The sequence below is a fragment of the Carcharodon carcharias genome, chromosome 17 (genome assembly GCF_017639515.1).
Source record: "Carcharodon carcharias isolate sCarCar2 chromosome 17, sCarCar2.pri, whole genome shotgun sequence".
NCBI classification, from domain to species: Eukaryota; Metazoa; Chordata; class Chondrichthyes; order Lamniformes; family Lamnidae; genus Carcharodon; species Carcharodon carcharias.
Genome location: NC_054483.1, coordinates 104,853,986 through 104,871,833, shown reverse-complemented (window position 1 = coordinate 104,871,833; position 17,848 = coordinate 104,853,986). Strand labels below are relative to the sequence as shown.

General features: G+C 43.8%; 1 protein-coding gene across 1 annotated transcript in view; it reads left to right on the top strand.

Moving 5' to 3' along the window:
* abcc2 (ATP-binding cassette, sub-family C (CFTR/MRP), member 2) overlaps nt 1–17,848 on the top strand; it is a 130,884-nt gene that overhangs the window by 1,076 nt on the left and 111,960 nt on the right. The window contains exons 2-3 of the mRNA XM_041209599.1: nt 15,807–15,980; nt 17,351–17,497. Coding sequence (XP_041065533.1) covers nt 15,807–15,980; nt 17,351–17,497 — 321 coding nt within the window. The remainder of the gene's footprint in view (nt 1–15,806; nt 15,981–17,350; nt 17,498–17,848) is intronic.

The window sequence follows — 17,848 nt, the reverse complement described above, 5'->3', positions numbered from 1 at the left end:
ATGGCATCTCAGATGGTGACACAGTCCCTCAGTACAGCAGTACTCTGTACTGGGAGCAATCAGCCTAGATTATATGCCCAGATCTCCAGAGTGAAACTTGCACCCGCTCCCCTTTCATTCAGGGGTGAGAACGAGCCATGGCTATGGACTGAGATAATCAAATAGTCCATAAAAACAATGGTTCCTGTGTTTCTAAGAGGTTGGGGTAGAATGTTATCTATGACAGGGGCGCAAAGGAGAAGAGGAAAGAATGTCCCAAAACACATTACAGTGAAGTGTGGTCACTGTTGTTCTGTAGGCAAGGGTTGAGTTCTGGAGGGATGAGAAAAGTGACTGTACTGGACTGTTTTCTTCCTACCCTGTATAGTCCTATATCTGTACGGATGTACAGGGTATATGAAGTATATCCAATGATACATCATGCTGGAGGCAGGGAGCAATTCATAAAGCTTTTCCCTTCTCCAGGATTTGTTGGATGAACCAGCAGTTGTGTTGGGCGCAGAGGGATGTGGTGCACAAGGTTACATCATCAAATGCATAGGTGAAGCATTGATGGACCATATGGCAATCTCTCATCCTTCATTTCCTGTGTTTGACTGAGAAAGCATGGGAATCAAAATACTTCCAGTATTTTCTGTTTTTTTAAATTTCCTTCACCAGTCTGTTTATAGCAATTAATGAACTCCTTCATAGATCCTGTGCCCTACCTTGGGAGATGAGCTAGAAGGAGTAGGGTTTCTGATGGTGTAGACTATACATGAGCAATGGACTTGATATACTGGATGAACTTTCCCCATTGAACATTTTTCTATTTTTTAACTATGCCTTTACCTTCTTAGGAAAGTAAAATCACACCATAGGTTTTTGTATTTTTAGTTTCTATACACTTGAACATTATAAAATGGAGACAGCTCACAATCCGACCAGTCACTGTTTATGGCTACCCTCCATCTGAGCAAATAATTAATATCACATTTACTTCCCTCTTCTTAGATCCATTAATCCCCATTTCCTTCATCCTCCTATCGAATCTAATCTTCAATGTTGACACAAACCTTGCCTCAATCAGTAAGCCCGGAAATGAATTCCACAGTTGATCTCTACACTCACTATGTATAGAAGTTTATCCTGTCCTCTCTTCTAAATCATTTGCATTTAATCTTGTATCAATACCCCTACTTTTAAATCTTTCAATTCTTGGAAGCAATCTGATTCTATCGACCATCCTTTCAGAATGTTAAATTCTTTTGCTGTATCTGTGTTGTTTGTACAAAAAAACCCTCACTTTTTCACACTTTTATATTTCCTCATCTCCAGCTGCATCCAAGTGAACCTGCACTGTACCCTCTCTAAAGCCTTTGTTTTCAAAATAATTTTCTCTTTGCTCCTTTGAGGTACTGAGGGAGTGCTGCACTCTCAGAGGTGGCGTCTTTCAGGTGAGATGTTAAAGCTGAACCCTTGTCTGCCCTGAAGATGGGTGTAAAAGATCCAATGGCAGTATTTTGAAAAACGGCAGGGGGTTTTTCTCTCTGGTGTCCTGGTCCATTATTTATTCCTCAGCCAACATTACAAAAATAGTAAGATAAAAGCAAAATATTGCAGATGCTGGAAATCTGGAATAAAAACAGAAAATGCTGGAAAAATTCAGCAGGTCTGGCAGTATCTGTGGAGAGAGAAACAGAGTTAACAGTTTGAGTCCATATGACTCACAAAAACAGATTGTCTAATTATTATCACATTGCTGTTGTTAGGATCTTGCAGCGTGCAGATTGACTGCTATGTTTTCTTATAGTACAATAGTGACTGCTCTTCGAAAGGGTAATTGGTTGTCAAGCACTTTGGGATGTCCTGAGATTATGAAAGGAGAAATGTTAATATTTCTTTTGCTAACTGCAGTGCTGGGATGGTGTGAAGCTGCAGTTGCCAACCTTCAGCTTGTGCTTTGGTTAACTGGGAATCTGGAAGGAGAGTGAGGGAGAAACTCTAATGTCTGCCTTTGGACTACCCTTCCTCTCCCATGGTAAAGTATCTGTGGCTGTGCTCAACACCTGCACATGGAGGCCCTACCCGAAAATGATAACTCCACATCTTAGGGAGATGGTCTCTCTTTTGATGCACCTTTGAACAGCCAAGTCTTTTATGACTGAATAAAAGATGATTTCTCCTTAGGTGACATTTCTAACTGGGGAGGTATGAAAATATCCCCCTCTGCTCTTTAAAAGGCATATGTACATTACTTCTTTGCCTCAATTAAGAAAGATTTGTTCAGAAGAAGGAGATGGCAGATATCACGTTGTTGACTTACATGTGGAACCTTTTGAGGAGGCAATTGTCCTTTGCGTAGCTAGTAAATTGTGTGAATAAATTACCAGCTTTGTCCTCTTACAAAAGCTGGTAGGGTGGGCCGGCGAGTAAGAGACACTGGCATAGTGGTAATGTCACTGGACCAGTAATCCAGAGGCCCGGGCTAATGCCCTGGGGACACAGGTTCAAATCCCACCATGGCAGCTGGTGGAATTTTAAAATACAGAGGTGTGAATAAATGGGCCATTCTTGCATTGGCAGGCTGTGACCAGTGGTGTACCATAAGGATGAGTACTTGGGCCCCAGCTGTTGGATGTGGGGACCGAATGTAATATTTCCAAGTTCATGGATGACACAAAGCTAGGTGGAAATGTGTGTTATGAGGAAGGTGCAAAGTGGCTTCAAATAGGATTTGGACAGACTTAGTGAGTGGGCAAGAACATGGTAGGTGAAATATAATGTGGAATATTGTGAGGTTAGCCACTTTGGTAGGAGGAACAGATGTGCAGAATATTTCTTAAATGGTAAGAAAGTGTAGATGTACAAAAGGACCTGGTGTTCTTGTCAATAAGTCACTGAAATCTAACAAGCAGGTGCAGCAAGCAATTAGGAAGGCTAATGGAATGTTAGCCTTTATTACAAGGATTTGAGTACAGGAGTAGTGAAGTCTTGCTTCAATTGTATAGAACCTTGGTTAGACTGCGCCTGGAGTACTGTGTGCAGTTTTGGTCCCCTTACCCTAGGAAGGATATTATTGCCACAGAAGGAGTGCAACGAAGGTTCACCAGACTTGCTCCCAGGATGGTGGGACTGTGCTATGAAGAGATATTGGGAAAACTGGGTCTGTATTCTCCAGAGTTTTGAAGAATGAGAGGTGATCTCATTGAAACCTACAGAATACTTATAGGGATAGACAGGGTAGACACAGGTAAGATTTTGCCCTGGTTGGGGAGTCTCGAACCAGGGGACACAATTTCAAAGTAAGGGGGAAGCCACTTAAGACCAAGGAGATGAGGAGAAATTGTTTTACTCCAAGGCTTGTGAATCTTTGGAATTCTCTACCCCAGAGGGCTGTCTCAGTCGCTGAGTATGTTTAAAGTAGAGATTGACAGATTTCTAAATATCAATGGCACAATGATATATGGGGACAGTGTGGGGGAAAAGGCATTGAAGTGAATGATCAGCCACGAGCATATTGAATGGTGGAGGAGGCTTGATGAGCTGAATGTCCTACTCCTGCTCCTATGTTCCTATTACATCCCCAATGTGTATCGCTTGTTAAACCTGATACATATATTGAATTAACAATATTTTTCTCTGTAAAACTCAAGTCCGTCTAAGAATTGGATGCTATTACATCTGGTCCCCCGAATGTTCCACTATTCAATTAGATCTTGACTGATCTGTACCTCAACCCAACTTACCCATCTTTGCTCCTTGAGCAAGAAAAGTCTCACCTTTACATGCTGTAAAATCCCAAAGGATTTCACATGAGAAATACGTTTCTGATGTGTAGTGACTGCTGATATGTAGGAAAATGCAGCAACCATTCTTCACAGGTAACAACAAAGAGCAACAAGATGAATGCCCAGTTTTTTAGTTGAGGTGGGAATGTTACCACGGGGCTGGAGGAACTCTATGCTCTTTTTTCCAGTGCCAAGGGATCTTCAACACCCACCAGTTAAAGCAAATAGGACCATTTTTAAAAACACCATTTCCTCGGCAATGCAGTGTTCCCTCAGTGCTGCAGTAGAGTATAAGCTTGGGTAATGGTGCAAATCCCCCATGATGTATGGAATCATAGAATGATATTGTGCAGAAAGAAGTCATTCAGCCCATTTTGCCCGTGCTGGCTTTTTGGTGGGGCTATCCAATTAGTCCCATTCCACTGCCCATCCCTAAAGCCCAGCAACTTTTTCTCCTACAAGTCTTCACCTGATTTCCTTTTGAAAGTTACTATTGAATCTGCTTCCACTGCCCTTCCATGCAGCATATGCCAAATGTTAGCAACTTCGTGCTTAAAAAAATTTCTTAACTCTCTCTCTCTGGCTCTTTTCCAATGATTTTAAATCAGTGTCATCTGCTTATTGAACCTCCAGCTAGTGGAAACAGTTTCTCCTGATTTACTCTGTCAAAATCCCACATGATTTTGAATACCTCTATTAGATCTCCTCCGATACTTCCCCTGTTAAGTAGACGGAGCATGATGTTGCATTAAATTGCATTATGTCTGACCTAAACCTGCTTGCTTCATCAAATATATTGACAGAGATCAGCAGGTGACGTTATTATGAGATAATTGAAGTGCTTAACCCACACTACAGAATCCATTCTAGAGATTCTATTGGAGGACCCATTGTCGATTGTACTGCTCAGATGTCCACATTCAATCGTCATGAGTGCCTTTGATTAAGCACCAGAGTCTCTGACGTTTGATGGTATTTGTGCTCAGCCCATGAGTCATTGGTAAAAGCAAAATACTACAGATACTGGAAATCTGAAACAAAAATAGAAAATGCTGAAAAAACTCAGCTAATCTAACAGCATCTGTGGAGAGAGAAACAGAGTTGCTGTTAGACCTGCTGAGCTTTTCCAGCATTTTCTGTTTTTGTTCCATGATTCATTGAGCTTGACTGTCAATAAGCACTAATAGTCATTAATCCAGTGAAGTAGAAACATGCATGACTAATTTATCTTCCTCAAACTATCAGGCTAACTAATAGTGATAGCACCAGAGCAAACTTCACTTAGTGATTGTTGATAAAGATGTCTTTTCACATTGGACTTAGCATGATGAGCACCTCCTTCTGCTTCTTGGGAAGCAGTTTTTCATCTGCCATAGAATTGTCATTTTATTTTGGCCAATTCTACTGCGTCTCTTTCACTGAGACCAGGCTTATGAGAGGGATTCAGGAAGATTTCTCATGGTTTGATCACACCAGGTTGAGGTGTTGGCTGACTGTTGGATTAGAGGAGGAACTACAGTTGACTTCGATCCTGTCTTCACCCTGATTTCTACGAGTGTAAACTTTGGCTGATTTCCTCCTCCAGTAACTCAGAGTGGGTTCTAGCAATCTGACCGCGATCCTGGCTGAGAGCAGTGAGTACTCCAGGAATAGAATGTGGGATGTTCGTGGTGTATGTGTTTCAGTTACTCACTGTCTTAACAAACAGATGATTTTAATGTAGTAGTCTGATAGAACAGATAATCAAAAGCCTAATGAAATACTAACCTTTATAGCAACTAGAGCACTAGAATATAAATGGGAGGAAGTTTTGCTGCAGTTGACAATGCTCTGGTTAAACCACATCTGGAGTATTGTATGCAGTTCTGAGCACTACTGCATAGGAATAGTATATTGGTCTTAGAAGGAGTGCAGTGCAGATTGACCAGAATGTTACTAAGGGTTCATGGGTTAGATCATGAGGAGAAATTATATAAACTAGGCTTGTATTTTTTTATTTGTTTACAGGATGTGGGCATCGCTGGCTCGCTGGCATTTATTGCCCATACCTAAATGCCCTTGAGAAGGTGGTGGTGAGCTGCCTTCTTGAACCTGTTACGATCCCAGCTGAGGTTACGCCTGGGCATGCCTAACCCCAGAATGGAGCCCAGATTGATAGATCCTAACTGTTATTTGTTTGCTTAGATATGTGGAGAGTAGCTACTGAACAGTCACAAGAGTCAGCTGATGAACTTTTAACAAAATAATAAAACATTTATTAAACAAGAAAAGATTAACTATATTACAATACTCCTTCACCAACAACCATAACTTTACAGATATATGTCGATTTGTAAGTATAACACAAGGTACAAAAGCTATGTTATACTCTAATGCCCACAGTAAGTATATAATCTATGTACCAATAGGCACCCTGTGGTGCCTATTTGGTTCTGAAACCAAATGACAGATGCCACCTCAAACAGATGCTATGAATCTCTCCTCAGCTCCCCCCAGATGCTTGTCACACCATCAGCCAACCATGTCTCACTGAACTCTTTCACACAAGGGTGTCCAATCTCTACTTTCCAAGAACTCACTTTGGAATCTTCTCCCAAACCAATGCTTTCCCTCAGATGCCTTCAACAAGGGTTCACCTCCAGGATTTTGAATTCTCCTGCTGATATTCCTCTTCCCTGGGTCACCACATGCATTCAAGCTGTCTTCCATGCTGTCTCTCTCACCGACTCAGCCAAAACCAATACCACTGCTTCACACACCCATAGCAAAGAGTTACAGACTTTCAGTTGTCTCTTTGGACCTTCTTGCCTCTTGCAAAATGTTCTCACTTTAAATATGCTTTCTGCAGCTTTTTTCTTTTTAAATCTGAAGCTTGGAGCCTTTCTCCCTGCCCCTCACTCTTAACTTCATTAACAGGACCTTTTCCAGGTTCCTGTTCTTTCTTTGATGACAAGGTCTTCTTGGGACTTTCCCCTGTTCTACTTCCCTGGATTTTTGGGTCTTTTCCTTAGCTTGGGATTGCTTATCTGTCCCTCTTGCTCCAGTCTCTCTTTGGTAGCTAATTTCAACCAATTTTAGCTTGGAGCTGGCTATCTGCCCCTTCTAGGCTGGCAGCTGTCTTCAAAACCAGCTGAACTCCAACAGCTTCCAAAACGAACTGCTGTTTCTAGCTTTTCTGTGTGTGTCTGTGGGAGGGACCTGCCTTTCTGGACCCCTGTTGCTAGACAACAGCACTGTTTTTCTACTCATGTGTTTGCTTATCTTCTCTCTAGGGGTTGTAAAACTCATTAGAAATGCAGGTACCTTTTTAAAGTGAAACTAAAATTAAATTTGAGCTTTCTTAACACAGATACAGGAATACAAATCAAACTTAAACATTAAAGCTAAAACTCGTTCCTAACACTCAAAAAATACAAATGTAACTTCCTTAAACTATCTCTGTTCCCTAACAAACTGCTGCAGTCCCTGTGATGTAGGTACACCCACAGTGCTGTTAGGGAGGGATTTCCAGGATTTTGACTCAGTGCCAGTGAAGGAACGGTGATATATTTCCAAGTCAGGATGGTGAGTGGCTTGGAGGAGAACTTCCAGGTGGTGGTATTCCCATGTATTTGTTGCCTTTGCCTTTCAAGATGGCAGTGGTTGTGCGTATGGAAGGTGCTGCCTAAGGAACCTTGGTGAATTTCTGCAGTGCATCTTGTAGATGGTACATACTGCTGCCACAGTGTGTTGGTGGTGGAGGGAGTGAATGATTGTTGAAGGAGTGCCAACCAAATAGGCTACTTTGTCCTGGATGGTGTCAAGCTTCATGAGTGTTGTGGGAGCTGCACTCATCCAGGCAAGTGGAGAGTATTCCATCACACTCCTGACTTGTGCCTTGTAGAAAGTGGACAGACACTGGGGAGTCAGGAGATGTGTACTCGCCATAGGATTCCTAGCCTCTGACCTGCAGTATTTTTATGGCTAATCCAGTTCAGTTCCTGGTCAATGGTAACCACCAGGATGATGATAGTGGAGATTCAGCAATGGTAATGCCATTGAATGTCAGGGGGTTAGATTCTCTCTTGTTGGAGATGGTCATTGCCTGGCACTTGTGAGGGCACAAATGTTCCTTGCCATTTGTCAGTCCAAACCTGGATATTGTCCAGGTCTTGCTGCATTTGGACATGGACTGCTTCAGTATCTGAGGAGTTGCGAATGGTGCTGAACATTGTGCAAACATCAATGAACATCCCCACTTCTGACCTTATGATGAAGGAAGGTCATTGATGAAGCAGCTGAAAGTGGTTGGTCCGAGGACACTACCCCGAGGAACTCTTGCAGTGATGTCCTGGAGCTGAGATGATTGACCTCCAACGATCACAGCCATCTTCCTTTGTGCTGGGTATGAATCCAACCAGAGGAGAGTTTCCCCCGATTCCCATTGACTCCAGTTTTGCTAGGGTTCCTTAATGCTGGTATTCCTTGGGATATAGAAGGTTAAGGGATAATTTGAATCAGGTTTTTAGAATTTTGTTAGGAGTTGTTCGCAAAAGTAGAGAGAAACATTTTCCACTGGTGGGGAATCTAGGACAAGGGGACATAACCATATAATCAGAGCCAGACAATTCAGGAAAGAAGTTTGGAAACACTTCTTCAAACAAATAGTGGAGGTATGGAACTCTCTCATTTTAAAGTAGTAGCTGCTGGGGGCAATTAATAACTTTAAATGTGAGATTGATACATTTTTGCTAGCCAAGGGTATTAAGAGATATTATGTCAAGGCTGGTAGATGGAGTTTAGATACAGATTATCCATGATCTCATCCAATGGCAGGTGAGGCTAGAGGGGCTGAATGGCCTCCTCCTGTTCCTATGTTAATAAGTTGAGCAATCAAAGGGATGCACCTTTTTCTGAAAGTGAACAAGGCTATCTTCTTTAACATTTCCTCATAACTTAGAGGTCGGAAATCATGTTGTTCACTACGCTCTGCAGCCTCTTGAGGGGGTGATTTTTCCATTGCGATAGCTAGTAAATAATGTGGTAGCTTGCCAGCCTTGTTCTTTCACCATCTCTAATGTATACCACTTGTCAAACACAGTACACATAAACCTCAAGTCAATCTGGACTACTTTTCCTGTATAGTTACTTGGGAACTTCAAGGACAGATGTGGTCATTCAACTGCTCGATCCTGCCCCATCATTAAATTAGATCCTGGAAAACCTGCACCTGAACTCCATTTAATCTCCTTTGCTCCACATTCTTTGATACCCCTTACCTAACATCAATCTACCAATCTCAGCTTTAATTGTTTGATCATTTATAGCCTGTTTTAATTTACTCTTTCATGGGATATGGTTGTCGCTGGCTAGCCTGGCATTTATTGCCCATCCCTAATTGCCCTTGGGAAGGTGGTGGTGAGCCGCATTCTTGAACCATGTAAGTACACCCACATTAGACAGGGAGTTCCAAGATAAAAGCAAAAAACTGCGGATGCTGGAAATCCAAAACAAAAACAAAAATACCTGGAAATCTTCAGCAAGTCTGGCAGCATCTGCGGAGAGGAACACAGTTAACGTTTCGAGTCCGAATGACCCTTCAACAGAACTAAGTAAAAATAGAAGAGAGGTGAAATATAAGCTGGTTTAAGGGTGGGGAGGTGGGGGGGGGTGGGGGGTGGGTGGGACAAGTAGAGCCAGTGATAGTTGGAGATAACCAAAAGATGTAACAGAAAAAAGGACAAAGAAGTGTTGAAGGTGCTGAACACCTCTTTGTCCTTTTGTCTGTGACATCTTTTGGTTATCTCCACCTATCACTGGCTCTACTTGTCCCACCCCCCTTAAACCAGCTTATATTTCACCTCTCTTCTATTTTTACTTAGTTCTGTTGAAGGGTCATTTGGACTCGAAACGTTAACTGTGTTCCTCTCCGCAGATGCTGCCAGAGTTGCTGAGTTTTTCCAGGGAGTTCCAAGATTTTGGCCCACCGGCAGTGAAGGAATGGTGATATATTTCCAAGTCAGGATGATGAGTGACTTGGAGGAGAACTTCTAGGTGGTGGTGTTCCCATGCATCTTCTGCCCTTGTCCTTCTAGGTGGTAGAGGTTGCGGGTTTGGAAGTTGCTGTCAGAGGAGCCGTGGTGAGATCCTGTAGATGGTACACTGTGCTACTGTGCATCGGTGGTGGAGGGTGTGTGAATGTTTAAAGTGGTGGATGTGGTGCCAATCAAGCGGCTGGCTTGTCTTGGACAATGTCGAGCTTTTTGAGTGTTGTTGGTGCTGCACTCATCCAGGCAGGTGGAAAGTATTCCATCACACTCCTGACTTGTGCCTTGTAGATGGTAGAAAGGCTTTGGGGAGTCAGGAGGTGAGTTACACGCATCAGAATTCCCAGCCTCTAGCCTACTCTTGTTCACTTTGAGAAAATGGTGCATCCCTTTGATTGCTCAACTTGAAATATATGGCTGGCCCAGTTCTGTTTCTGGTCAATGGTAATCCCCAGGATGTTGATAGGGTGGCTCAGCAATGGAAATGCCATTGAATGTCATGGGCAGATGGGTGCATTCTCTCTTGTTGGAGATGGTCATGGCTTGGCACTTGTGTGGCACGAATGTTACCTGCCACTTATCAGCCCAAGCCAAAATGTTGTCCAGGTCTTGCTGCATTTGGACACAGACTGCTTCAGTATCTGAGGAGTTGCGAATGGTGCTGAACATTGTGCAATCATTCGTGAACATCCCCACTTCTGACCTTATGATGGAGGGCAGGTCATTGATGAAGCAGCTGAAGATGGTTGGGCCAAGGACACTACCCTGAGGAACTCCTGCAGTGATGTCCTGCAGCTGAAATGACTGACCTCTAACAAACACAGCCATTTTCCTTTGTGCTAGGTATGACTCTAACTAGTGGAGAGTATCCCCTCCCCACCCAATTCTCATTGACACAAATTTTGCTAGGACTTCTCGTTGCCACACCCTGTCAAATGCTACCTTGATGTCAAGGGCAGTCACTCTCGCCTCACGTCTTGGGTTCAGCTCTTTTGTCCATGTTTGGACCAAGGCTATAATGAGGTCAGGAGCTGAGTGGCCTTGGCAGAACCCAAACTGAGCATCAGTAAGCAAGTTATTGCTGAGTAAGTGCTGCTTGATAACACTGTCGATGACACCTTCCAACTCTTTGCTGATGATCGAGAGTAAACTGATAAAGTGGTAATGGGCTGGGTTGAATTTGTTCTGTTTTTTGTAGATGGGAATTTTCCACATTGGGCTGGGCAATTTTGCACATTGCTAGGTAGAAGCCAGTGTTGTAGCTGTACTGGGAACAGCTTGGCTAGGGGTGCAGCTAGTTCCGGAGCACAAGTCTTCAGCATAGCTGCTGGAATATCGTCAAGGCCCATAGCCTTTGCAGTGTCCTGTGCCTTCCTCCATTTCTTAATATCACGTGGAGTGAATTGAATTGGCTGAGACTAGAATCTATGATGTTGGGGACCTCCGGAGGAGACCAAGATGGATAATCCACTTGGCACTTCAGGCTGAAGGTGGTTGCAAATGCTTCAGCCTTGTCATTTGCATTGATGTGCTGGGCTCCCCCATTATAGAGGATGGGGATATCCTCCTCCTGTTAGTTTTTTCAGTTGTCCACCACCATTCACAACTGGATGTGGCAGGACTGCAGAGCTTGGATCTGATCCGGTGGTTGTGGGATTGCTTAGTTCTGTCTATCTCTTGCTGTTTTTGCAGTTTGGCATGTAAGTAGTCCTGTGTTGTAGCTTCACCTGGTTGACCCTTCATTTTTAGCTACACCTGGTGCTGCTCCTGGCATGCCCTCCTGCACTCTTCATTGAACCAGAGTTGACCCCCTTGTCTTGATGGTAATGGTACAATGGGTTAAAGCCGGGGTTATAGATGGTGGCTGAGTACAATTCTGCTGCTGCTGATGGCCCACAGCCTCATGAATGCCCTGTTTGAATTGCCATATCTGTTCAAAATTTATCCCAATTAGCGTGGCGGTGGTGCTGCCCAACATGAAGGAAGGTATCCTCAATATGAAGGTGGAACTTCATCTCCAAAAGGACTGTGTGGTGGTCACTCCTACCAATACTGTTGTGGACAGATGCACCTGTGACAGGTAGATTCAATGAAGGCGAGGCCAAATAGTATTCTCCCTCTTGTTATTCCCTCACCACCTACTGCAGACCCAGTCTGGCAGCTATGCCCTTTAGGACTTGGCCAGCTCAGTCAGTAGTGGTGCTACTATATCACTCTTGGTGATGGACATTGAAGTCCCCACCCATAGTATATTCTGCACCCTTGCCATCTTCAGTGTTTTTACAGTTGGTGTTCAAAATGGGGGAATACTGATTCATCAGCTGAGGGAGGGTGGGGGTGAAAGGGGGGGAGGGTTTGGTGGTGGGCGGGGGGGCACAGCAGGGCAGTGGGTGGGGGGTGGGGGGAGTAGGTGATAATCAGCAGAAGGTTTCCTTGCCATATTCCCAAAAGGATATATGGGAATTGGAGAAGGTGAAAAAAAGATTTACAAAGATGATACCAGAACGGAGAGATTATACTTATCAGGAATGACAGAACAGGCTGGAGCTCATTTCTCCAGAAAGCAGAGAGAGAGAGACTATATCCATTGATTGGACAGTCTAGGGCCAGGGGGCAAAGTCTAAAAATTAGGGCCAGATTTTGCAAGAGTGAAATTAGGTGGAATCTCATGCCTACCCCTGTGGTGGGTTTGGTGTCCGTGGGCATTTAATCAGTCAGGAGGTGGGTATGCTAGGACATTCCTGCCTCTACCCTAAGTCTGTGGCGGGAAGGCTGTGAAGCCTTCTTGTCCTTCTGCCAATTGAGGCCCACTGAAGAGGCTCATCATACTGGAAACATAACAAGCAAATCTACATGGGGTTGCTTGTGGGCTTCCGGGGGAGGGTCCCTTGTTGAAAGGCAATCAGTACCTGATTGAGGGACCTGACGTCAGGTTGGGGGAGGCCTGCTGAGAGGCACCCACAAGCCCTTGTTGCTGAGCACCCCCCCACCCCCCCCCCCCCCCCCCCACCCCCCACCCGGCGAATCTATCCCTGCACCCTCACCCCACACCTTGCCCCACCATCACATCCATCACTCACCTCTGGCCCGCGGCAATATAGGCCTTGGGTGGGTGTTGTACTGGCAGCAGCCACTGCCTTCCTTGGTGGTGCTGCTGTTCAGTGAAGCTGCCAGCCACTGATTGGACAGCAGCTTTTGGTTGGTAGAACTTTTGCCCTCGGGGTCCTTGGTCTTGGCCTGACAAGCCTGAATGGAATAAGATGTGGTGGGTGTTCTGAGATGGTCCTTCTTACCTGTGGCCTCAGGGCATGGTTCTTGGTTACACTACAGACTATAGTCATACCCTTAGATTCTGGAAAAGTCCCAGAAGGTTGGAAAGCTGCCAATGTAATGCCCTTATTCAAAAAGGGAGGGAGACAAAAAACAGGTAAGTATAGGCCAGTTAGCTTAACATCCGTCATTGGGAAAATGTTGGAGGCTATTATAAAGGATGTAATAGCGGAGCCTATAGGCCTTTAGAAATGCATAATATAACCAAGCAAGGTCAGCATGGCTTCATGAAGAGGAAATAATGCCTGACAAATTTATTAGAATCCTTTGAGGAAGTAACAAGAAGGATAGATAAAGGGGAACCAGTTGATGTAATATATTTGGATTTCCAAAAGGCATTCAATAAGGTACCACACATAAGGCTATGTAATAAGATGGTGTTGGGGGTAGTATATTAGCATGGATAGAGGATTGGCTAACTAATAAAAGACAGAGTTGGGATAAGGGGGGTATTTTCAGGATGGCACCCTGTAACTAGTGGAGTGCCACAGGGATCAGTGTTGGGGCCACAATTATTTACAATATGAATAACTTAGAGGGAAGTGAATGTACTATTGCCAAGTTTGCAGATGACACAAAAATAGATGATAAGGAGCGTGGTGAGGATGACACAAAGAATCTACAAAAGGATATAGACAGGTTAAGTGAGTGGGCAAAAACTTGGCAGATGGAATATAATGTGGGAAAATGTGATGTTATGCATTTTGGCAGGAAGAATAGAGGAGCTGAATATTATTTTGATTAACAAAAATCTGTCAATCTCAGGTTTAAAATGATTAATTGATCTAGCATCAATTGCCATTTATGGAAGAAAATTCCAAATTTCTACCACTCTTTGGTCGGAATCTTGAGGAGGCGATGGGGCCTCGGTCTCTGACCAGAGAGCTGGCGAGAGCCCTGCATCACCTCTCTTTGGGATGCAGAAAGCTACAGCACAGAGGGATTTGGGAGTCCTCGCGCATGAATCGCAAAAATCTAGCATACAAGTTGAGCAGGTAATAGGAAAGGTAAATGGAATGTTGGCCTTTATTTCAAAGGGAATGGAATATAAAAATAGGGAAGTCTTGCTAAAACTATACAAGGCACTAATTAAACCACACCTAGAATATTGAGAACAGTTTTGGTTCCCTTATCTAAGGAAAGATATACTGGCATTGGAGGCAGTCCAGAGAAGGTTCACTAGGTTGATCCTGGGTATGGAGGGATTTTATTATGAGGAGAGGCTGAGTAGGCTGGGCCTGTACTCATTGGAGTTTAGAATAAGAGGCAACCTTATGGAAACATATAAGGTTCTTAGGGGGCTTGACAGTGTAGATACTGAGAGATTGTCAGTATCCCCTTCATGAAGCCATGCTGACTATGCTTGGTTATATTATGCATGCATAGTACACACATGCAGTAAAGAATTCCACAGATTCACTACCCTCTGAGAAAAGAAATTCCTCCTCAACTCTCTCTTAAATGGCGACCCCTTACTCTGAGATTATGTCCTCTGGTCCTAGACTCTCCCACAAGGGAAGACATGCATTATGTAGAGGCTGGGTTGTTAAGTATATTCAAAACTGAGATAGACATATTTTTAATCAGTAAGGGAATCAAGGGTTATGGGGAAAAGGCAGGAAAGTGGAGCTGAGGATTATCAGATCAGCCATGATCTCATTGAATGGCGGAGCAGACTCGATGGGCTAAATCCCTACTTCTGCTCCTATGTCTTATGGAGTCAGGGTTGGTCCCCTGGCACTTGTTTCCTTCTAAGTACTACATTAAACAGGTTACAAAGTAAGCATGTTGCCCCTAGGCATGGTGTTCCAACCTCCCTCTTGAGAGACTGACTGACTGATGTCAGTGATACATCATCTTCTATGTCATACATTAGCATATCTCTTCTATTAACCCTTTATACTGCAGTGGGCCTTCCCGAAAAGAGAGGTGGTGCAGGGCTCTCGCCAGGTCTCCGGCCAGAGGCCGAGGTCCCATTGCCTCCACAAAATTCTGGCCAAAGAGTGGTAGAAATTTGGAATTCTCTTCCGTAAATGGCTAGATCAATTGATGCTAGATCAATTGATAATTTTAAACCTGAGGTTGATCGATTTTTGTTAATCAAAGTTATTAACGGACAGGGGGTGAAGGGATATGGAGCTAGGTCACAGATCAGCCATAATCTCATTGAAAGGAGGAACAAGCTGGAGGGGCTGAAGTAACCTCCTCCTGTTCCTTTGTTCCTAAGACTGACAGGTGGCCTGATAGAGGTCTTCATGATAATGAAAGGGTTCTATGGGGTAGATGTAGGGAAAAATGATTCAGCTTGAAGGCGAGACCAGAACTAGAGGCCATAAATATAAGATAGTCACTAATAAATTCAATTGGGAATTTAGGAGAAACTTCTTTTCCTGGAGAGTGGTGAGAATATGGAACTCACTACCAGTTGGAGTAGTTGAGGCGAAGGACATTGATACATTTAAGGGGAAGCTGGATAAACACATGGGAGAAAGGAGTAGGAGGATATGCAGACTGTGAGATGAAGAGGGTCAAGAGGAGGCTTGTATGGAGCATGGACCTGTTGGGCTGAATAGCCTTGTTATTAACTTGTAGACTCAATGTAACCTGATTGTAAGTTGTTGCTATAAGACAATGTTGTAATTCTGAGGCTGATGGTGATGTGTCTTTTCTTCTTGTTCAGAATGATTCATACTTGGACCGGCCAGACCCTGACTTCCCTGTGTGCTTGGAGCAGACTGTCCTAGTATGGATTCCTCTGGGATTTCTGTGGATTTGTGCACCATGGCAGCTCCCACCCTTATTCAGGCCAAGACACAGTAGAGGCAGATATTCAAAACTCTACCTAGTAAAGCAGGTATCCAGTTGCTTCGTTCTCTACATGAAAAGTGCTTTAAAAATGTTGGTTATTGGTTATAGCTATAGACAATGTATTTTGTACATAACCTTTTGACACTAACAATATTCAAATAATTATTTTGTTTTATGAGTACTTGTGCTGCTACAAGTACCTAATGTAAAAAAAGTAAAATACCGATGAAATACAAACAGAAAATGCTGAAAATACTCAGTAGGTCAGGCGGCATCTGTGGAGAGAGAAGAACAGTTAACGTTTCAGGTTGATGACCTTTCGTCGAGCTGGAAAAGGTTAGACAGTTTATGCACAAGTCCAGAGACAGGGAAAGGGTGTAAGGGAGGGGAAGAGCAAAAGGAAAGGTATCCTTTACACTGGAGCAGGTCCCTCCACACAGTCCCCATCAAACACTCCCAGGACAGGTACAGCATGAGGTTCGATACAGAGCAAAACTCCCTCTACACTGTCCCCATCAAACGCTCCCAGGACAGGTACAACACAGGGTTAGATACAGAGTAAAGCTCGCTCTACAGTGTTCCATCAAACACTTAAAAGAATGGTCACTTGGACAGTGGAATCCTAAAAGTGTCTCTGGACCAGATGTGGGCAAGACTCAGTACTTTCACATGGGGCAAGGGGTGGGGGCATGCGATCATACTAAATAGGAGCAGAAATAGGCCATTCGGCTCCTCAAGCCTCCTCCGCCACTCAATAAGATCATGGCTGATCATTTTGTGTTTCAAATTCCACAATCCCATCTACCCACCATAACCTTTGATTCCCTTGCCTAACAAGAATCTATCTATCTCTGCCTTGAGTTTTTCTAAGTGCCCAGCTATAACATCCTTAATGATTGATTCTAACACCTTCCCCATGACAGACGTCAAGCTAACTGGCCTGTAGTTTCCTGTTTTCTGCCCCAATCCCTTCTTGAATAGAGGGGTTATATTTGCTACTTTCCAATCTGATGGAACCTTTCCAGCATCTAGCAAATTTTGGAAAATTAACACCCATGCATCTACTACCTCATTAGCCACCTCTTTTAAGAACCTAAGATGAAGTCCATCAGGACCCAGAGACTTGTCAGTCCGCAGCTCCATCAGTTTGCTCAGTACTGCTTCCCTAGTGTTTGTAATAGTGTTTGTAAAGTTCTCCTCTCCCTTCCACCTCCTGATTTAAAGCTATAAGTGGAATGTTTTTTGTATCCTCGATAATGAAGACAGAAGGGGATAAGTGTGGGGCGTAGGAGGGTGGGTGCGGGGGGGGGACGCAATTACTATAGAATCTAGTTTCTGCAGCACTCAACACCTGAGAGCATGGAATGTTATTGAATGACAAATGTTTAGCAATCATATTGTTTTCTTCTCCGCTAGGCCCTTTCTTGCCTGCTGTTCTTGACGTCCGTGATTGGGTTGATTATCACATTGTTGGAAGATTTAGGAAACTATAGAGACCCTACACCTGACAAGCTGAACCCTCTGGTTCTCTACGTAAACCCTTCCATTTATGCAGCGACTTGGGTAAGAAGCAAATGCATTTCACGTTGCATGCAATGAGTCATCAAAGAGAAGCACCTCAACACAATGACCGCTGAGACCCTTTTAGGAGGGCGTCACAATTGGGATTAACTTTAAGTAGCAAAATCTCAACACCATGATTCCTCATACTGCACTGGGAGCTTTAGGCTGGATTATAAAATCAAGTTCCTGGCACAGGACTTGAACCCACAACCACCGCCTGCATTTTGCAGTCTATCAGAGAGAGATACCCGCTCAGTTACAGCCAGCACTGTGCTGCAGGTTGCTTGGGTCTGCCTGCATTTTTGTCATGTTACAACACATAGGGTCAAAGGAGATTTACCAAAATAGTAT